We start from the raw sequence: 22,484 nt of genomic DNA, 5'->3' as shown, positions 1-22,484 counted from the left end.
TTTGGAACTGATACGGAACAACATAGCACAATCGGAATAGAACAAACCTCGAAATCTCTGGAACAGTCCTGAAATTTGGTATGTTTGTAAATTAAAGGCCTCGTTTTCATGTCCACACCGTTTGACATTTGGGGACCTCGAAGAATCGCAGCCATCTTGGAAAATATGTACCATCCTGGAGAAATTCACGTTTTACTCAAAATCTACGTTATCTAGGAAAATATGGTGTAAGACAACATTAAAGCTTATTAAATTCTACACAAAAAAAGTCCTAGATATCTTTGCGGAAAAACTACATCTTGTTATAGAAAATACTTGCTGAATTTAGGTTTAGCGCTTATATACTTCCAGGGGACATTCTCTTAATAGGAAACTCGGGGGAATATGAATTCCACTTTTGTCTATACATTTGTACATGATCTACCTCAATATCAACATTTTACTTTACTGTGACTTAACTAGAAAGTAGGGTTATGGGTTTAAATACTGATGATTCAGTACAGGGTGTACTTAGGATTCTCGCCGGATTTTAATAAATGGCATATCGGTAGATTTCTCTCCATTCACGACCTGCGGTAGCATCATGGTTCCATTTTTATCACTTGTCACTATGCCCGTCACTTTCGCGCTTAAAACTTGTTAAAACGTGACAGGCAAGGTGACAAATGATAAAGAGCCGACAATCTTAGCCCTACTGTTTATACTTGTTTTATTAAAGAAAAATCAGTAAAGCCGCCTTGAGAGGACTCCAAATATTAAATCATATTTTTTCTTCTAGCGCCTAAATTATCGAGCAGATTTCAATAAAACAGACATCAGTAGATCCGTAATTGGTACGCGAGTGCTATACAATTACAGGATTAAACGAACTTACCTGAAGTGAAGTTCTATCCTGATTATATGTAGTGCTTAGTCCGAGGTAGTTATTACATGTAGTATCCTGATTCCAGCGTCTAACGTCGCGATTTCAGAGCCTAAAAAAAAAATAACCCTACCTGGCAACACTATGGTCACCATACTTCATTAAGTTCAGAGCTAATTAAGAGGGTAAGAGATTAAGAGGGTACTATTAATCTTGGGAGGGAAGGGAATTTCCTACCTCGGACTAAGCACTACATATAATCAGGATAGAACTTCACTTCAGGTAAGTTCGTTTAATCCTGTAATTATATTTGTGCTTAGTCCGAGGTAGTTATTACATGTAGATGTTCAGAGAAAATTAATAAGCATTATTTATTTACTTTAGGATGTTTTAATGGAAAATAGAGACTTACTAATGTCACATTTTGTACCTTAGGTACTTATTGTATTCTTAACAGTTAGAATGAGAACAAATTAGAATAAACATAAAGTTTAAATTTTAAATAAACTTAATCGTTGGGTAACAGTCTTATAGTGTAATTATCATAAGCTTCTTAATTATTTTCTTAAAAGTTAATCAACAATAACAATGCGTTTGTACTGTCTTAGTACAAAACATACAGTTTAAACTAAAGAATTAAAATGAAACTTAACTCAGGCCTTGACCCTTAAAGTAACTATACTAAAAACAATAACTTTTTAATCTCCAAGCACTGCCCGGGCAAATTGAACTTGGTCATTAACCATATTAGTTAGTGGTCTATTATAATGTCGGGCAAATATGTGCGACCTTGATGACCAACCTACAGCCTTCATTATGCTGTCTACAGTAAGACCTTCTCTGTGTGCTCTAGAGGAAGACGCATGTCTAGTGGAGTGAGCTGAAAATCTAGATATATCCACTCCACTATCCTTCATAATTTGTTTAAGCCATCTACTAATGGTCTGAGTGGAAGCTTCTCTGATAGGGCTTTTAAAAGTAAGGAAAAGGTTTTTTGAGGGAGCTATTTTCTTGTCGGAAATTTTGAGTAGTTTCTAGATATCTAGTTAAAGTCTTAGCCGGACATATCTCAGGTTTATTACTTAAATATGGTATGCTAAGTATTGTTGGAGGACGTCTGGGCCCAGAGGTCTTCAAAAGGTTTGTAATTAGTATTGTGATACCGTCTGGAGAGTACTTAATATTATTAATTTTAATATAAAAGAGAGTCTGTACTCTTTGGCCTGTTGACAAAATCAGTAACATTGCTAGTTTCTTTGTAAGTAACTCTAGTTGTAAAGATTCTAAGGGATATAGATTTTCTAAGAATGTTAATACTGTGTCTGGGTTCCAGGTATCGTTATACTTAGGTTTCATAGGGCGCAACTTATAAAATCCTTTGAATAAGCGCTTAATTCTCTCATCCGTGCCTATATGGCTGCCAATTATAAGGGATAACGCTGAGCGATAGCAATTAAGTGATTGATAAGACAGGCCATTCTCGAAGCAGTTTGTTAAGTATGATATTATGATAGGGACTGATGCACTGAAAGTATCTATATTATTACGTTTACTGTAAAGCCACCACTGGCGTAAACAACTATTATATTGTTTAATGGAGTTCTTAGATAATGAAGCAATCATAATGTCAACTGAACGTTCTGCAATTAATCTTCTTTTAAACGCTTCCCTGATAATTTGCACGCCGCCAGGATAAGTTGAGTCTGAAGTGGGTGTGGAGTTCTGAAAGGAGACATGAGGAGATCTTCAGATGGTCCGAATGTTAGTATATCTGATATTACCATAGATTTTAACAGTGGATACCAAACTTGAGAAGGCCACAAAGGAAATACTAAAATGCCTGTGGCCTTTTCTGATTTAATCTTGTGAAGAACTTTTAGTAGAATACCAAAAGGGGGGAAAGCATAGAAAAAGGTAGAGTTCCATTTGACTGTGAAAGCGTCAATGTTCCAGGCGAAAGGATCCCTGTGCCATGATATATATTTGTCACATTTATGATTAATTCGTGACGCAAACAGGTCTAAGTCGGGGGCACCGAATTTATTAACAATAATATTAAAAATATCCTCTGCAAGTTCCCACTCTGTGTCTACATTAAAGTTGCGAGACTGAAAATCAGCCTCAACATTTTCTTTTGATTTTATGTAAGATGCGAAAATCCACAGATTCCTCGCTTCACACCACCTCCATATTTGTCTAGTAATATCATTTAGTAACGGGTATTGCACCCCACCCATACGGTTAATATATGCTATGGCGGTTGTGTTGTCTATCCTGAGAAGTACTTAACAGTCATTATATTTGTCTGCGAAGCATCTTAGGGCAAAGAAAGCTGCTAAAAGTTCTAAATAGTTAATGTGTTGATTGCGCTCCCATTCAGACCAATTGCCTTGTGCACTCTGGCCATTGCAAAATGCACCCCATCCCATAAGTGAAGCATCTGAGAATATTTCTAGAGAGAAGTTATATTGCTTAATGTGACTACTCTTTACTAGAATGTTCTCTTTCCACCACATTAAGTCTGTTTTGATTGGTTTATTCATGATCATAATTCCTTCAAAATTATCATTATGGCATTCTAGAGCTAAAAACCTTTCTCTTTCTAACTTTTTTGTGTATACAAACCCATAGGGAATTGCTATGCAGACTGATACTAAATTTCCTAGTAATTTTGCAAATTCTCTAATACTGCATGATTTAATTTTAAGGAAGTTTTTAATTAGGGAGTATAAATTATTACGTTTCTTTAGTGTAGGGCTTAAAGTCATGTTTCTTGAATTAATCGTAAAGCCTAAATACTCCTTCACTTGGGATGGAGTTATAGAGCTCTTTTCCTCATTAATTATGAAACCTAAACATTGTAATAAATTACATGTTGTTTGGGTGTTATTTAGACATTCCTTGTAAGTACTCCCAAGACAAATTATGTCATCAAGATAGATAATAATCCTAATACCCTGTTCTCTTAGTGTTTCAATAGCTGGTTTTAAAAGTTTAGTAATAACTAGAGGAGCCGTAGACAAACCGAATGGCATACAGTTAAATTCATATATTTTCTTATTGAATGTAAATCTTAAATATTTCTTATGCGATTCATTTATAGGCACCAAATAATATGCGTGTTTTAAATCAACAGTGCACATGTAATCATCTGTTGTAACTAGTTTACATAGTGTCCTAACATCTTCCAGCTTGAAATGTTTTGTTATAATAAAATTGTTTAAACACTTTAAATTGAGAATAAATCTGTGAGACCCATCTTTTTTAGGGATAGTAAAAATACTAGACAAAAATTGATCTTTGCTTGGTTGACATTGGGTTATAGCCCCCATTACAATAAGTTTATGTATTTCCATTGTAATAATCTTTCTCTCAGAGGCATTAAATGTATTATTAAGAGGAACATTATGTTGACTTGGTTCACTATCAAAAGGAATGGAATATCCCTTTATCCAATTTAGGATTGTTTCATCGTTTGTCAAAAATTTCCAACAAGTATAAAAATGTTTGAGGCGGGCAGCAAAATTTACCTTTATGGGTACCTCGCACGACCTCCTCGATGATGGGATGTTGTTGGTCGGCGGGTTGACCTCACTTGTTGAGGTGGACGTTGATGGCTGCGCTGGGGCTTGTAGTTTGAAGTCTGATTGCTTTGGTATGGTCTTGGTTTGTAATTTATGTTGTTTGTTCTGGGCGTGTACTGGTTTGGGGCGGTTTGCCGCCTGGGGTTCTGATAGTTTTTTGGTGTGTTTTTGGGTTTTAGAATGTTGATTGTGCGTTTCATTGCAGAAGACGTTTTTACTGATTCCTCTAGTTTAGAATATAAAAACTCAGACCTCTTGTTTTCACTTAGGTTTTGTGTCAATGACTTATCCATAAATGGTGCAATCATCTTTCTGCGAATTTGAGTGTAATTGTAATGCAGGTTACTGAGTAATCTTATGCTGTCACTCAGGGACTTTATTGCCTGCAATTTGTCAAAATCTTTCTTGGTTAGATCATTAATTGTTTCAGTAATTAAAGCAATTGCTCTGCCCAGGTCTTGCTGCCTATCCTTCAGTAAGTTGTCTCTATTAGTCATGGAGTTGTTGAGTAAACCTGCAAATTCTGTATTTAGTCTTGAGGCATCTAACAGTTTGATGTTTCTTGGGATCTTAGTTTTTGATAAGGATTCATGCATTTCTTTATTCATTCCATCTGTTAGTATAGTATTGATTATCTTAACAATCTCTGGTTTTATTTCAGCTCCATAGTTGGCATTGTCATCTTGTCCTCCTTCTCCGAGGGCAGCTAGTATGTCTTGAGGCAGGTCTTCCTCTGTCTCAATGTCACCTTCCTCTTCTTCATGTTCTTGACTGTGTTCTTGGGTGTCTTCTGGTTTGTCACTATGAGCATTAACTTCTTCTGACTTATTGAAATTTTCATCCACACTATCTTGTTCCAAAATTGATAACGTTTCTGGATCAGTGGCTGAAATTTTTTCATGATATGTTAGATTTCAGTCACACGCTTATGGTAAGTATTTAGGTATATACCCATATTTCAGAGCCACTTGCCTAGTGAATTGAGTAAGAACTAAAAATATGGGCCCATATCACACCTCTCTTTAAAATAGGCATACTATCTCAACGAGATCCTCCCCTTGATCCAACGGAGTCTGGGGGTATGCTTAGATGTTATCTTCTAAGTTCATTTCACCCAACCGGGACATCGGATTTTCGAAATTCGAAAGAACCCGGCATGAGGTCATGTAAAATATTGTCATTTTCTTAAGGTCCTATAATATCTCAACGAGATCTTCCCCTTTTTCCAACGGAAAATGGGGGTAAAAGACCAGATAGCTTCTCTCAACGAGAGAAACGGGTTCCGAAACTCGAGCAACCCGCTATAGGTTATGAATAATTTTACGCATATTCATAATATCACAACGACATTTTACTGTGCTGAGGTACAAAGCACTCAAAATAACCAGCTACGTGTGGAAAAAAAATTAGTATAACAAGTCTAAATTCAATGTTTGATGAAAGCTTACCAGTCAAGGCTTCTTTGTATCTCTGTATCTTCTTTTCCATCTTCCGTATCTTCCGCAATCTTCGTGCATCGTGTTCCTCACCTTCACTAGCTCTTTTAAGCATCTTTTTCAGACAAATTATGAAATCTTTTATGTAATACCATACATAAAACTATTTATTTTAATGGGACGCGAAACGTTAGTTTATCGCGCGAAAACAGAATGAAGTATGGTGACCATAGTGTTGCCAGGTAGGGTTATTTTTTTTTAGGCTCTGAAATCGCGACGTTAGACGCTGGAATCAGGATACTACATGTAATAACTACCTCGGACTAAGCACAAATATAATACAAATTTCCTAAAATTAACGAAAGAAAAATGTTCAGGGCTAAATATTGTGAAGGCAAAAACCGATTTCAGGTCTTCATTGGGGTTCAAACAATAGTGACAGTAATAAAATTTGCCACATACAATCTCTGGGATCCATGTTAACGTTCCTTAAAATTCGAGCTTTGGGGACCACGAGGGTCAGGCACCATCATGAGAAGTATACGTCTTTTTTTGTTTTTTCTATTTTACTCAGGATCTATGAGTTTTATGTGGATATTGTGTATGGGGAAACGGAAGCTTATTAAATTCCACACCAAAAGGAAATACACCATTATGTCCCTAAAACGAAGCTTTCTTTTAGAAATATGGGTCAAAGTGGAATTCATATTCCTTCGAGTTTCCTATTAAAAGAATGTCCCCTGGAAGTGTATAAGCGCTAAACCTAGATCAGCAAGTATTTTCTATAACAAGATGTATTTTTTCGCAAAGATATCTTAGACTTTTTTGTGTAGAATTTAATAAGCTTGAATGTTGTCTTACACCATATTTTTCTAGATAAGGTAGATTTAGAGTAAAACGCGAATTTCTCCAGGATGGAACACATTTTCCAAGATGGCTGCGATTCCTCGAGGTCTCCAAATATCAAATGGTATGGACATGAATAAGGGGCCTTTAATTTACATAAATACCAAATTTCAGGACTGTCCAAGAGATTTCGAGGTTTGTTCTATTCCGATTGTGCTAATAGGGTAGTAATGGAGTTACTTTCAGGTTGCAAAAAAACGGGACAGATACAAATACGGAACGCGATCCTTCAATACGGTGACAGCCCGTATATACGTATGGCATTGGCAACCCTATCTATCACCCCTCCATAGTAGTGCAATAGATACAGATAACGCTATCTGTATCTATCGCACTACTTATGGTTCTTCTTTCTTCTTCTTTTTTTTTTAAGTACCTATCTATCGGTTGTAAACTTGTTTTAATGCAAGTTGTATAATTGGTCAAATGTAAATATATTATTTGCTTTATGGTAATTTCTCTTTACCTTCACTGCTTATCGAAAATTTAAACCGTAGCCAGGTGGCGAATACAACTTCGTCGTACAACCGGTCTGAGTTCAGATTGTCGCTCTTATGACTAGGGCGCCAGAGTGTTTTTTGCCAAATTTTAGCGGGACAGCAGGTGACAGGTGGCAGGCAGGGGATTATTCGTCAGGTGTGAAAGGGCCAAAACTTGTATTATACCAATTTTGTTACCTGAGTCTTTGTTAAGTCTCGTAATTTTGTTGAACCACTTCCCTTTTTCCTTACATGCGTTTATGTTTTGAGTAAAGAATAAATATCAATTCACGAGGCACTTGAAATGAAACATTTCCTGCACGTATACACAGCGTCTTATCCATCTCAGTTGCTAATCAAAGGCATTACGTATGTCTTTATATCGTTGTTTAGAAGTCACTTTGTTCTGACAAACATTATGAATCAGCTGTCTTTTGCAGTGTTAAATCATTAAAAATTGTTACTCATACTGCACTTATTCACATAGGTAGTCATTGTTGTATTGTGTATATCCGACTTCAAGAAATGAGGTTCTCAATTCAAATTCTTTTTTGTGTTACCGATGTTACGTTACATGCACCGGATATGAACGAATATGAATGAATAATTACATATCTCTTTGTAGTGTATATCATTTCTGGTAGCTTCTAGATTTTAACAAGGTTATATTTTTCATGTAAATAGACAAGGTATAAGTGAGCTAGCCTTTCACTGCTCACCGACAAACTCGTAACTAAATTTAGATTACCTAATCAAAACAACTGCCTCCGAGACAAATGAGACAATACAAATTTTTGTTTGCCTTTTGTGTTAATTTAGTGATGTGATCGCGACACCATCACCGTTTCTGAACTAAGCTCGAGATTTTCACTCCTTCAAATAGTTCTACCGCTTAACTGAAACGGTCGCGAAGTTTCTCCAAAAACCATAACAACATTATAGAATTGTTATTTTTTCATACATTCTACTTAAATGCTTTATTACTCGTGACTACACTTGACAATGACCACTTACCTACGGTAATCACAAGGTATGCCTACAGCCTAATTACCATGTAAATTATTCTCCGCGCAAAAAACACCGGCTCACTTTACAACAAACACTAAAACCGTGCGACCGGTCACTGTTCATAAACACTGAACTATTCATTAATTCAAAAGAGCACTTCGCACTGCGAATGAATGTCAGAGATGTTGATAAAAATTTTAGCGCGAAACGGACTTGAGCGTTAAATAAAAAATAATGAACGGAGTCAACGTTGACAAGCCCTTCCGAACGTAGCGCTCGGCGCGCGTCGTCTGAGCCTCAGCCGAACAGTCGAGCGCTTCGCATCGCCGACTCGTCAAGGAGCACTGGCTAAAGTCAAAACTACGCATGTGCGGGGTTTCCATGGCTTTTCCATCGCTGTGGTAATGCTATGCCCATATGCATCTGTTTGCGGTTACAGTTTATGTCAACTGTGCTAATATATTTTTTCTGATTACATTATCATACCGACAGATGGTTGTGATATAAGATATTTATTTTAGTACCTTATCAGCAATGCAATAAAGTTATTTTCTTTCACTAAATTATAAATTTAAGTGCAATGTGCATTAAGTCATAAATGTTCGTGATCATATACTGGGTAGCATTATATTGCACAGTGCAGACGCTTTTAGTCAAACGGACCGGCAAAGCTTCAAAGGCGACATTGCCGGCCTAGGCCGGCCTTAGTCGGCAATCCATAATTACCTTTGCAAATACAATACAAATTCCGTTCTTACAAATACTAGGTACATAAGTCAAAATGACAGAATTAAGACAAACGATTATCAGCTATTTGAACCTTTGTAGTGCGTTCATAAATAAGAAAGTTTGAAAGCGACCAGTTCTTTATAGGCACAAGCTTTATAGGCAGGCCTATTACTAAGACTCCGCTGTCCGTCCGTCCGTCCGTCTGTCACCAGGCTGTATCTCATGAACCGTGATAGCTAGACAGTTAAAATTTTCACAGATGATGTATTTCTGTTGCCGCTATAACAACAAATACTAAAAAGTACGGAACCCTCGGTGGGCGAGTCCGACTCGCACTTGTCCGGTTTTTTTATGCTACAGGAGGCAAACGAGCAGACGGATCACCTGATAATAGGTGATTACCGCCGCCCTTGGACAACTGCAACACCACAGGGGTTGTAAGTGCGTTGCCAGCCTTTAAGATGGGAGTACGCTCTGTTAAACTTAGCCGACGTTCGAGCTAAACGGGAGCTTCGTGACTAGGGTTGCCAACCGTCCCACTATAGAATAGAATAGCGAATATACCGCGAACACCATCCGTCAAATTCTTACCCATTTGTAGGTACCTGTAAAATGTGTTGGGCCGTAATAAATAAATAAACATATGAACATCTTGCACAAATTTACTAAGCCCCACAGTAAGCTCAAGAAGGCTTGTGTTGTGGGTACTCAGACAAGGATAAATATAATATATAAATACTAAAATACTAGAAAACACCCATGACTCAGAAACAAATATCTGCGCTCATCACACAAATAAATGCCCTTACCGGGATTCGAACCCGAGACCATCGGCTTCATAGGCAGGGTCACTATATACCATAGATATAAGAAGTAAGGAGATTTATAACGAAGCAGTGTTGTCACATACAATTTTGCCGAAGTGGTAGAACAGGGTGCAAAAATAGGTAGAAATGGGTGGTTTCTCAAATGAAAAACAGGTAGATGTACCACTCAATAGCATGTACATTTTTATGATTAAAAATGTGTACCTATACAATTTATCAAATTATTTATTAGTCTTTAATATTGTGATGTTAGTTAAAGAAATCGAAACAAAAATGATGATTTCCATTGTTTGTAGGTAATGAATCTGCTTGTATAATCTGTTTCTTTGGCAAGTTTTCATTACATCGAATCTAAATTCGGTAGAAATTAAGTAATGTTCCGGCACATGTATTGAGAATTACTTACAATTATACCATTTTGAAAAATGGGTAGATTTCCGGCCGAGGGAGGTAGATAGGTAGAACGCAGGCAAAATAGGTAGATCTACCCAAAAGTTGGTAGATGTGACAACACTGTAACGAAGCATAATTTCAACGAGTCTCGCTGTCTCCAACTGTCCCCCACCACATCATTAAAGGCGTGGCCAGACAACCAACTCACGCGCTGTGATTGGCCAAACCGCGCGGTGTAGGAGCCTAGAGCGGCGGCACTAGAGTGAGGACAATTCGATAGAGCTATCGATATTTTACATGTTCTGAACATGACCTTAGAGTTTTGACATTTTTGTTTTAAGTAATAATTGCCATAGACTTAATTTATATTCCTTTAAATTTTTGACCGTATTTACGAGCTAAGAATTTTAAGGTACGTGTAAGGTATATTAGTTGATCCATAAGTTCTCTCACAAAGGTTTTTACTGATAAAATGTAATACAAAGCTTTTAATTTAAAAAAAAACATGTACCATGATGCGAAAGCTTGTTTATGCTTAACTAATCAAATTGGTTTAAATTTTAGTCATTATTTGATGTAATGTTTGTTTAAATTGTTTACTTTGGGATTGTTGTTAGACGCGAGCGCTTCATAAAATAAAAGGTTCAGTTTATTATAGCATATTTCGTCACCAATTGAAAGCAATTCCAGCATGTTACATAGAGTTATGAAGAACTGCGAAAGCAAATTATAGTAAATTATATTGTAAGTATAATGCACCATTAAATAAGCTTTTAAATCATATGTACGAAAAATAAGGAAAGAGTAATCATAACAATCAGTAAAAATCTTTCTGATAGAACTTTTGGATCGACTAAGTATACAATATACTATTATTTTAAACATATTTATATTCTATCGTTATATAAATGAGGCGAAGTGTAACTGGAAACATTTTTCTTGAAAATGATCCGAAAAAATAACACTTTTCTCGCTCGTAAACCAGTTAGGGCCCTCTACCTGTAGCATCTATCCATTTTTCTTTAATACTGGGATTTTTCGGGAAACTGAAAAAAATTGCAATCATGAACATATTTGATTATACCTAGTGCAGTTATTCGAATCGTTGCTAAGAACCTGAATAAAATATACTTATAGATATAAACTATAATGTTATAAATAAATTGTACTTAATTAAATCAGTTAATCGATTTTTAATCCAAATTAATAAGTATTAAATTAAACATTAGGTGCATATAAAATAATTGTAAAATTTTACTTGAAAAATAATTACTTTCATACACACTATATCCAAACATTTTTTATCGATAACGCTCAAAGATCAATTATATGCACGAGCACCACTCTACTTCGCGGCCTCAATGAAGGGAGCGGTTGGCGGTCGTACCAAGAAACAATAATGCCCCTGTGAATATCGTTAGCGGTTTAATGCATTGCGCCGTTGCTAAGGACACTACAAATAGTTTTCCATGCCAAAGCGTCAATGTAAGATGCATAGACAAATTGCCACGCGTTTGTATGACAACATGGTCTGACTCAGAAAAATCATATGTCACTGGATTTATTTGTTAAAATGTGTGGTTTTATTGACTAATACGTGAAAAAAAATTTACTCACATGTGGTATGTAACTCCATGATCCTTATAGTTTTTGGATGCACTCCTATTTCGACACAAAATAACGCTATAATTCGGCATTTCAATAAAATTGACGCGCACATTGTTCAATGACAGCTAATTTGCTACTGTCTTACGGCGGGCCGGTATGGCCACGATGTGGCCATGTCGCGGCGACACGCGCCACGCCTCCGTCAGCCATCTAGTACTTTCTATGATCTGAGCTATATACCTACCCACTAGGCAAGTCGTCGAAATAGATGTCGGATAGATATGCTCGATGTTTAGTTTGATTGAAATGAAAAATTAATGATTTAGTAAAAATGAATTCAATATTATTAAGTGTTCTAGAATAATGAAACCAATATTTGAGTTGAATTTACTCGCACTTCTTCGGGTTCTGTTGACAAATTGCAATCCTTTTTCGCCATGTCCGCACTGTGAAGTACCGTCCGTCTGTCTGACCATCCGTCGGCCCGCAATTTAACTCGGTGATCGTTATTAGTACCTACTAGAAAGCTGCAATTTGGCATGGGTAGGTATATGATATGAATGTACAGTCAGCTGCAGGGAAAAGCGACCCCCCTGCATAGAAGTTGGTATGCAAAGGTGATAAGCGAATAGCATTGCTGGCTGAATATCAAACAAACCGAAAAAGTGATAAAATGAAAATTTAAAAAAAAAAATGGTAACTCCTGTAAAAAAAATTGCTTGAACCTGTAGGATATCGTGGGAAAGATTTAAAAAAATATATTTTCGTCTTGTAAAAACATTTTTGATAAAAATATTTTTTTCGAAAATAATCGCTCCGAAAGTCTAAAAATATTATAATTAGACTAGAAAACGTATCGTTACTATTAAAAACTGACAAAGAGCATGTCGGACATGTAAAGTTTCTTAGTTACCCTTCTGTCACAATAGGCTGCCTTTAACGGGGGCTATTAATAAGTCTGCCGAGTACTGCAGGCGCAAGCAAGCGGAATCCACATGCAGTCACTGCACAAAGAGCATATAATAACTACGTTTCTCTGCAGACCATCGGGAGACACAATCAAGGAATGCACAAGGAAACTGTCTGAACCTCCGAAATACGCTAAGTGTCTATGTTTCAAGAAACCATCCGACCTCCTCAAGACTGGAGACAAGCAGTGCCCAGCGAGATAAAGTGCCGAAATAAAACATTTAAGTACATTAATTATTTAAGCACCTAAAACGCCTCACTAATCTTACTATCTCTCGAAAAATAAAATATCTATTTCGGTATTCATACACTCAGAGAAAAATCCGGAGACAAGGCTGCAGTTTTACGTTGCGAACGAATTATTGATAAAACAACAAAACTACTTTGGGACATTGACAACCTAGCCTTTGCTAGCGCAGCAACTTTTTTTTTGCGAAACGCAATTATTGCGAAACTAACAATAAAAATTCTGTTAAACTATCAATTTTTCGATGCCTTGTCATAATAGCATAGTAAAAAATGCGAATTTAACATGGTTTGGCTTTGCTCATTGCACAACGTGTAATTTGTGAGTTGTGGTTTCAGCAACTGTTGCGTCTAGTGCCTAATTCGTGTAGTATGTCGAATCCAGGATATCTAGACTGCTGAATAAAAACTATAGCGGACTGTATACACTAATTTAATTGCTGGTAATTACAGAGGTATTTATAATTATTTTCGGCGCGACGCGATATGTGTGCGTTCCGCGAGCCGTAAGTTCGATTCTGGCCGTCCCCCCGCGGACCGGCCCCGGTCCCCGTCGCGGGCTAACCGGTCCGGTGACGTGACGGTGGACGTCATCGTTGTTGCTTTGGAGTTAATTCGATGCGGCGGCGGGCTTGTCGCCAACATATACTCCCGGCGTTGAAGAGCTTGGGTCTTCAAGATCTTGTATGGGTAGAGGACAAATTGTATTGAAGGCCCGACGAATGACTCCCTTTTTCGTCCTTATGTCGGCTACTCTTGCGACGCCATCTCTGCCAGGCAGCACTTGAACGATGCGGCCGAGGAGCCACATAAGCGGCGGTAAGTTCTTGTCCTTGATTACCACCATGGTTCCGACGTCGAGGTAGCCCCTTGAGCTCTGCCATTTTGTTCTCTGTTGCAGGCCAGTAACGTACTCGTTGGAGAACCTGTTCCAGAAGTGCTGTTTCAGAAACTCGATGCGCTGGTACCTTTGGAGTGAGGTAATCTTTTGATCAGTGAGCTGAGGGTAAGGCAAAGACGTGAGAGGCCTTCCAATCAAGAAATGAGCCGGACTCAAAAAAGTTAGATCAGATGGATCATTAGAAAGTGGCGTAAGAGGACGTGAGTTTAAAATCGCTTCGATCTTTACTAAACATGTAGCCAATAACTCATAGGTGAGGTGTGTAAGACCTAGGGTTCGTCGCAGGTGGTACTTTACCGACTTCACTGCAGACTCCCAGATTCCTCCGAAGTGAGGTGTGTATGCTGGGATGAAAGAGAAATTAATTTGCGCGTCGGCCATGTCTGCCGCAAAGTCTTGTTTTAAGAGATTTGAGAGCTCATTGAAGCTACCAACAAAGGTCGTGCCATTATCTGAGAATATTACCTTTGGTTTGCCACGGCGACCAATAAATCGGTTAAGAGCTGCCATAAAAGCCTCCTTGGTTAAATCCGAAACAAGCTCCAAATGAAGTGCCTTGGATGCTAAACACACAAATATGCAAATGTAGGCCTTGATGAGCCTACACCCCCTACCTTTGCGGTCAGCTATAAGAATTGGACCGGCGTAATCGGTGCCTGTTTCGAGGAACGGATATTCAAGGTGCAACCTTTCTTTCGGCAAGTTACCCATTACTGGTTGCACTGTTTCACCTTTCAACCGAACACATTTGAGACAAGTATGGACAACCTGTTTTGCCAAGTTTCTTCCTCCGAGCGGCCAGTAGTTAAGTTTTATAGTCGCTAGAAGTAATTGAGGAGGCGCGTGAAGTAGACGTAAGTGGAACATTTTAAAAAGCAGCCTTGCGAGATGATGCTTACTACAGAGGACTATAGGATGCTTTGTGCCATAGTCATAGAATGAGTTGACGAGTCGACCCCCGACTCTAATAAGCCCTGAATCAAGAAATGGTGACAGCGAACTAAGCCGGCTTTTCTTTGGCAATGGTTTCCCTGTTTTAAGAAGTTCGTACTCGTTAGGAAAAGAGTCTTGTTGGGACCTACGAAGAAGTAGAACTGAAGCCGATTCTAGCTCAACTAATGTAAGACCACCGGTTTTCTTAGTATTTTCTTTTTTACAATTGTGGATGAATCTAAGTATATACGCTATTATCCGTTGTAATTTTGAATAAGATGATTTGTTTTTAATTAAATGTTCTATTGGCTTACAAGAGTTATCAAAAGCGGGACATGCGACTAATGATTTTGCCGGTAACATCTCTGGCAGTGAAGACTGATTACCAGACCTTGGGGCGGTCGGCCAGTAGGCCATGCCCTGCTTCAAGAAGGATGGTCCAGACCACCACAAGGAAGAGTTCATTATGAGGTCGGCACTTAAACCTCGAGATACTAGATCTGCAGGATTCTCCTTTGAAGGCACGTAGCGCCAACAAGCGGCTTTGGAACTTTCCTGGATCTCTGATATCCGGTTTTTTACAAAAGGACGCAATGAACAAGGAGATGATGATAACCAACCCATGACTATCATAGAGTCACACCAAAATACGCAATGGTCTGGTTTCTGGGTAAGTGACTCAAGAACCTTTGTGCATAACCTTGCGCCTAATAAGGCCCCGCAAAGCTCAAGACGAGGAATAGTTGTGGCCTTAATAGGCGCGACTTTGCTTTTTGATGCCAGTAGGCGAACACTCACTGAGCCATCCCCGGCCACGGAGCGGACGTACAGGCAAGCTCCGTATGCTTTCTCCGACGCATCAGTGAAGACGTGGAAATCAACAACCGTAGGTGTATTGCACAAGACCCAGCGAGGTATCTGGACTTTATTAAGATAAGGCAGAGATTTCACAAAGTCTTCCCAGGATGTAAGTATGTCTCCTGTAAGCGGATCATCCCAAGAACACTGGTTTACCCAAAGTTTCTGCATTAGTATTTTCGCCTGCACTATACAAGGCGTTACTAATCCTAGAGGGTCAAAGATTTGGGCTATAACTGAAAGAATGTGCCTTTTTGTGACTACTTTTGGTAACGAGATGTCTATGCGAAACGTAAGACTGTCTTGAGCGCATCTCCAATTAAGACCCAATGTTTTAGACAGCTCGTTCTCGCTCAGATCCACACATTCTTTCAGACATGGGTTTTCACCGACGGCTTTAAGAATCTTTTCATTATTAGACTGCCATTTACGCAAGTGAAATTGGGCATTTTTCAGCGTGGTTGTTACATTACGACACAGTGCCACAGTATCATCTATTGAATGAGAGCCAGATAGGAAGTCGTCTACATAAAAGTCCCTGGCGATCGCTTCCTGTGTTTCCTTGTCACTGGACTCCTGTGATAGCTGTAAGAGGCACCGCGTGCTCAGAAACGGCGCTGATGACGTCCCATAAGTCACGGTATTAAGAGAATAGATTTTAAGCGGCTTAGAAGGGTCTGCCCTCCATAAGATCAACTGAAGTTGACGTTGTTCATCGTCCACAAGAATTTGCCGATACATTTTCTCGATGTCAGCTGACACCACATATTTATGTTGACGAAACCGTAGTAAGATGGAAAATAAGTCGTCCTGAACCCTGGGTCCTGTTAACTGGATGTCGTTAAATGATTTTCCTGATGTAGTGGCAGCTGAAGCATCAAACACGACACGAAGCTTGGTAGTCGTGCTAGACTCTCTTAACACGGCGTGGTGAGGCAAATAATATGACGGTAATGAACTGTAAGGCAAAGTTTCACTCATGTGACCCAAAACCTCGTATTCCTCCATGAATTTTACATAGCGCTCCTTTAATAAGGAGTCCCTATCTAACCTGCGTTCGAGCGATAAAAACCTTCGCTTGGCCATCCCGTAGGAGTCTCCTAAGGTATCGGGAGATTCCTTCAGAGGAACGGTCACCACAAAACGTCCGTCTTTATCTCTCTTAGTAGTTTTGTTAAAGAGTTCTTCACACGCGTTTTCGTCCGGTGTGAAGTCATGTTTCGGGGATATGGTATCAAGTTCCCAAAATTTTGTAAGAGTCGTGTCAGTTTGTTTGTCAGTCAGGAACAAGCAAACTGGTTTGACAGAGGTAGGTTGATTTATGGCGCCTACTAAGAGCCAACCTAGCTTTGTCTCAACGAGGAAGGGATCATTTTTGCCTAAGATAATGCGATTGGTGCCGAGAACGCTCCAAAATATTTTAGCCCCAAGAAGAATCTCAATATCAGCGGGTTCGGTGTATGAAGGATCGGCAAGACAAATTCCCGAAGGTATGGGTACGTCCGTTGCGTCAATGTATGTGTGAGGTATTGGTGACGTAATGTCGGACAATACGTTGCACTCTATGTCAGTGCTATAAGCCCCATCATAAGACTCCAATTTAAGAGAGCACGATTGGGTGATATTTGATTCATGCTTTTCAAGCATGGACACTGTAGTTTTGACATTTTTAATTGGCAGGTTCAGCCTCTCAGATAAGTCCCGAGTTATGTAATTAGATGTACTGCCATTATCTAATAAGACCCTAACACTGTGCAATTTCCCTTGACCATCGCGCACTTTGACTAAGGCTGTTGAAAGCAAAACATGCTCGGCCACGTTAACATTGTGGGCATTCGCGGAAAAAGCTATGTGTTCTGACGTGGTCTTAGGTTCCGTATGGACGTGAAGAAGTGTGTTATGTTTGGTCTTGCAGTACTTGCAGTGGCTAAGTTTGCACTTACTCTCGTTATGACCGGGACGTAAGCAATTTAAGCACACGTTAAATTCCTTTGCCTTGAGTACGCGTTGTTCTACTGGTAAAGCCCTGAAACTTTCGCAATTGAAGACGTAATGAGCTTTATTACATAAAGGGCAAGTTACGTTATATGTTTTAGGCTTATTAACGTTACTTGCTGAAGCCAGAAGGCTTTTTGGTTTATTGTTGACAGACGTGTCCGTCCTAACCCTGTTGTGCTTGGCTTCTTCTAAAGTTTCCAAAAGATTGCACCTATTGGTAAGAAATGTTATGAAATCGCTAAGTGCCGGTGGGTTTGTCAACTGATTCCTATGTTCCTCCCATTCCCTACTTGTAACTCCGTCTAATTTGGCTGCCATGATGTGGATTATTAATGTATCCCAATGCTCTACGGGCTGGTCTAAAGTTGCTAAGGCATTTAAATTCTTTTTAGTGTTGTCAACAATCTGTCGCAAGGCTACACTTGACTCTTTATGCACCTGTTCAATATTGAAAAGTGCCTGGACATGATTGTTGACAAGCAACTGTTTGTTGTCGTATCGCTCACAAAGGAGTTTCCAAGCGGCATCGTAGTTATCCCCCTTAAAGTCCAAGCTTCTTATCACCAAGGCCGCGCTTCCATGAAGAGAGGCGCGTAGGTAGTGAAACTTGTTAATGTTGTCGATACTTGTCTCAGAATGAATTAAGGAAACATAAATGTCTTTAAACTCCAGCCAATTCTGATAACCACCGCTGAAGTGCGGTAAATTAATTTTTGGCAACCTTACATTGTTGTGCTTATAAGACACCACTGTTGGGCATTCATTGGAGCCTACCTCGGATTGAACCTCCTTGGCGCGTTGGCTGCGATGCCTGTCCACCAGCTCCCGAGCGGCGGCAATCTCTTTGTAGTAAGACCGCTCGAACAGCTCGCGTGCAGTATATTGCTCGGTAGGATCCTCAGCTAGCATCTCCAATTCGCTCTGGTAAGAATCAAAAGAGTCGTACGAATCATCAAGTTTTATAATACGCATGTCTAATTCCACTAACTGCGAATCACTGAGTTGTTCACAAGTTTTCGCAGTATTAAAATAAGCAATAAACTGTGTAAGCTTAGCTTTAATTGAAGCGCGCTTCTTTATTAATTCTTTGCATCTATCCTCGGCAGACATTATGCAGTTATAAGAATTAAATGAAGCAATCTGCTAATTATTATAAGCGCTAAGCACTATGCAAAACCCTGACGAAAAATAAATAGCAATAATTTTCAATTTAATTTTAAGGTGATAATTTAAAATCCTGATGTTATTTTATTAGCAAGGCAAAAATAACAATGTAACTTTTGCCTGTGCAATTTTTGCAGGCGCTGATACTTTTTTAATGTCCGACACAACTTGTGCTATTGCTAAAAAATTTGATCAGACACTTAACTTTTACTATACAATAATTATTGTAGGTATACCCACCTATTGACTATGAAAATAGGTACGGAATATTTTGTGGAATGTTCAATGATTTAGCAATATGAATGTTAACTATGATAATAATCTTATAATGAAATGGATTCGTAATCAAATTGTATTACTGTTATGCTGATTTAACTTACGGCCAAATCTAAATGTAATGTACGTTATCTTATTGTTTACTGTATGTTATTTAACACTTTACGAATAAAATTAGTAATTGTAAACAATAAGATTTCGTTGAATATGTATATGATTTTAAGATTGTATAAAGTATTATGTTTATTTATATATTTGTATGTATATTATAGGTATAAATTATCTATGAATGTAACTCAATTTAACTGTAATTGGTTCTGTTTATTTCTAATTACGATTAATGCGAAATTGTTAATTTTTGAAATGACAATTAAAAAAATAATAAAAATGTTATTTATGTTGTAATGTTATTGAGATCGAAGCAAAGTTAAGCAACACAATTACGCTACGGTTAAAGTTCCCGTTAGCAATGTTATTTTGAAAATGATCTTGTGATTATTATGATTGTGAAATAAGAGTTTAAATTAAAACAACCGAGTTTAATTAGGTAATAGGAATTGGAAAGACCTCACAGTTATGCTCTCCTGATTATTGTCCAGTAGATTGCGGGCTCCTGTTCCTATTGCACTTCGGTTTCACTTTAGATTATTTTGTGCACTAGGACCGTAATTGATTGCTTCTTGGCTCGTGGGGCGTTCGCTTGGTGTCCTTCGCGATACCTAAGTCCGTCGTTGGTGCGTTAGGTTTGCCGTTGCTTGACGATTTTATTTTCTAGCATAAGCGGCTAGCCAGAAGACACTGAAGGTGGACGGATGGTGATGCTGATGAATGAAGAACTGCGCTCTCGTGGTCGGCCGACTTCCAAAAAAAATCTTCGTAACTTCGTAATTAACAGGGTCGCTTCTCTTCTTCGGCGAGTTTAGGACCATATGTTGCGTCTAGTGCCTAATTCGTGTAGTATGTCGAATCCAGGATATCTAGACTGCTGAATAAAAACTATAGCGGACTGTATACACTAATTTAATTGCTGGTAATTACAGAGGTATTTATAATTATTTTCGGCGCGACGCGATATGTGTGCGTTCCGCGAGCCGTAAGTTCGATTCTGGCCGTCCCCCCGCGGACCGGCCCCGGTCCCCGTCGCGGGCTAACCGGTCCGGTGACGTGACGGTGGACGTCATCGTTGTTGCTTTGGAGTTAATTCGATGCGGCGGCGGGCTTGTCGCCAACAGCAACTTTGAGGACCTTTGTCAAAATAACAAAGGATAACTCTGCTAAATCTTCACAGTTAAAGTTTGTGCGGTTCGCAATGTTCGCCGCCACATTGTTTTTTACTTTGCGACGTTAGCAACTTCAAGAGCCGTTGTCGAAATAACAAAATAGAACTTTGCGGAATCTACACGGCTAAAGCTTGGGGATTGACAGTGTTCGCAAACACATTGATTTACACTTTGTGATGTTAGCAACTTTGAGGACCTTTGTCAAAATAACAAAAGATAACTCTGCGAAATCTTCACAGTTAAAGTTTGTGCGGTTCGCAATGTTCGCCGCCACATTGTTTTTTTACTTTGTGACGTTAGCAACTTCAAGAGCCGTTGTCGAAATAACAAAATAGAACTTTGCGGAATCTACACGGCTAAAGCTTGGGGATTGACAGTGTTCGCAAGCACATTGATTTACACTTTGTGATGTTAGCAACTTTGAGGACCTTTGTCAAAATAACAAAAGATAACTCTGCGAAATCTTCACAGGTAAAGTTTGTGCGGTTCGCAATGTTCGCCGTCACATTGTTTTTTTACTTTGTGACTTTAGCAACTTCAAGAGCCGTTGTCAAAATAACAAAATAGAACTCTGCGAAATCTACACGGCTAAAGTTTGGGGATCGACAGTGCTCAAAAGCACATTAATTTATACCTTGTGGTGTTAGCAACTTTGAGTACTTTTGTCAAAATAACAAAAGATAACTCCGCGAAATCTTCACAGTTAAAGTTTGTGTAATTCGCAATGTTCGCCGCCACATTGTAAAACATATTAAAATAATTTGCTATCTGTAAGTTAAAAGTCTTCATTGTCGCCAATTGTCGCTAATAAAATATTTATTGTTTTTGCTCAATAAGCACCTACCTACTTACTAACACTATATTAATTGGCCTAATAACACAAAATACTTAAGATACTAGTATTAAGTTACTTAGTTTAGGTATGACTGTAAAATTTTTAGAGCGGGTAACAATTTTTGCTTTATGTTATTTTATGTTGACTTTTCTAAACCATTTAAGTACTAGTAAGATTGTGTTATTTATGGATAGTTTTCAATGAAATAAAATTTATCTTATCACGTACAGTAACGTTTATATATGTATTTTAATATATGTATTTATACTTACATGTTACTTTATTTTATTTGTATGATATGATACATTGTTTTGTATTGTGTTTATTCCGTGCTAGACTTCTTTTATTGCATCTGGAACATCTACTGACATGACATAAATTTATTTAAATCCGCTACCTAAAGGTCGTCTGAAATTATTGTATTGTTTCTGTATTGAGGTGTGCAATAATAGTTATTTGTACAACAAGAGAGCAAAGTTTGATATTTCTTCGAGTGCTTGTTTTGAGTCCCGTGCAAGCGAAAGATTCTATAGTACTCGCTACGCTCGTGAATCTCATTTAGAATCTTGAGCGTGGTAAGGGACTCAAAAGCACACGAGATGTAAATAACTTTGATCTCGTGTAGTACACAAAATTTTTCACGTCAGTCAGCCATCAAAAAATACAACCTGAAAAAATGTAATCCGTCTTCATCACTATTTCAGTCATGTTTTCTGAAGTTATTCTAACAATTAACTTTAATTACCGCAATAAAACAAAACGAAAGAAATTTCAATAAAATGATACGAAAATAATGAATTAACGAACATCAATTGACAGTTTAATCGTGAACTTTTTTTTGTTAAAAAAACTTTGTAAGTTACGGTCCGAATTGCGGATACTACTATTTGTCAACTATAGTAGAGATCGTTAAAAGTCGTTAAGTAGAATTATTTACTGCGTAACAATTGCGTAAATTTGTATAAGTATATTGTTTTGATTGTATAATAAAATACGTAAAATATGGTATTTTTTATTAAATTTTAAACTTTTATTTCATTAATTCATTATTACGAATGTAGACTCGTAGGGTGTTTTGGAACGATGCGGTCTGACTTATTTCGAGGGTCTATTATAAACAGTCAATATATCGTTGAATTACGTATGCACTTTTTTATCTCTTTCTTTTTGCTAATGACGTGAAAGGGACAAA

The 22,484-nt window shown here is 38.1% G+C and overlaps 3 protein-coding genes across 14 annotated transcripts in view; all 3 read right to left on the bottom strand.

The window, feature by feature from the left end:
* The window catches only part of LOC133517969 (ral guanine nucleotide dissociation stimulator), a 68,601-nt gene that overhangs the window by 38,376 nt on the left and 7,741 nt on the right, over positions 1–22,484 (bottom strand). For 2 of the 10 annotated variants that reach the window (XM_061851477.1, XM_061851476.1), the window contains exon 1: positions 8,282–8,572. The exons of 2 other annotated variants lie outside the window; for them this stretch is intronic. The gene's annotated coding sequence lies outside the window, so the exon portion shown is untranslated. Of the gene's footprint in view, positions 1–8,281; positions 8,573–22,484 lie in introns of those variants that run through there. 6 more of the 10 variants (XM_061851475.1, XM_061851478.1, XM_061851472.1 and 3 more) reach the window with 4 other exon arrangements.
* Positions 853–6,224, bottom strand: LOC133517971 (uncharacterized). The gene is made up of 3 exons (XM_061851485.1): positions 5,895–6,224; positions 4,393–5,332; positions 853–2,584 (listed from the first exon to the last, which is right to left on the bottom strand). Exons 1-2 carry the CDS (start codon positions 5,995–5,997, stop codon positions 4,395–4,397), a joined length of 1,041 nt encoding a protein of 346 aa, XP_061707469.1. The 5' UTR covers positions 5,998–6,224; the 3' UTR covers positions 853–2,584; positions 4,393–4,394.
* LOC133517963 (uncharacterized) lies at positions 13,465–18,916 on the bottom strand. Of its 3 annotated transcripts, none has more exons than XM_061851457.1 (2): positions 14,414–18,916; positions 13,465–14,015 (listed from the first exon to the last, which is right to left on the bottom strand). In XM_061851457.1, the coding sequence occupies exons 1-2, from the start codon at positions 18,845–18,847 to the stop codon at positions 13,722–13,724; spliced, it is 4,728 nt and encodes a 1,575-aa protein (XP_061707441.1). In that variant the 5' UTR covers positions 18,848–18,916; the 3' UTR covers positions 13,465–13,721. The 3 variants fall into 3 exon arrangements, with proteins under 3 accessions (XP_061707441.1, XP_061707442.1, XP_061707443.1); XM_061851458.1 differs by having other exon boundaries at positions 18,512–18,916; XM_061851459.1 differs by having other exon boundaries at positions 13,465–13,973; positions 18,512–18,916.

Source organism: Cydia pomonella, chromosome 5, assembly GCF_033807575.1.
Source record: "Cydia pomonella isolate Wapato2018A chromosome 5, ilCydPomo1, whole genome shotgun sequence".
Lineage (NCBI taxonomy): Eukaryota > Metazoa > Arthropoda > Insecta > Lepidoptera > Tortricidae > Cydia > Cydia pomonella.
The sequence above is the reverse complement of the archived record's forward strand: the minus strand, read 5'-3'. Positions and strand labels throughout refer to the sequence as shown.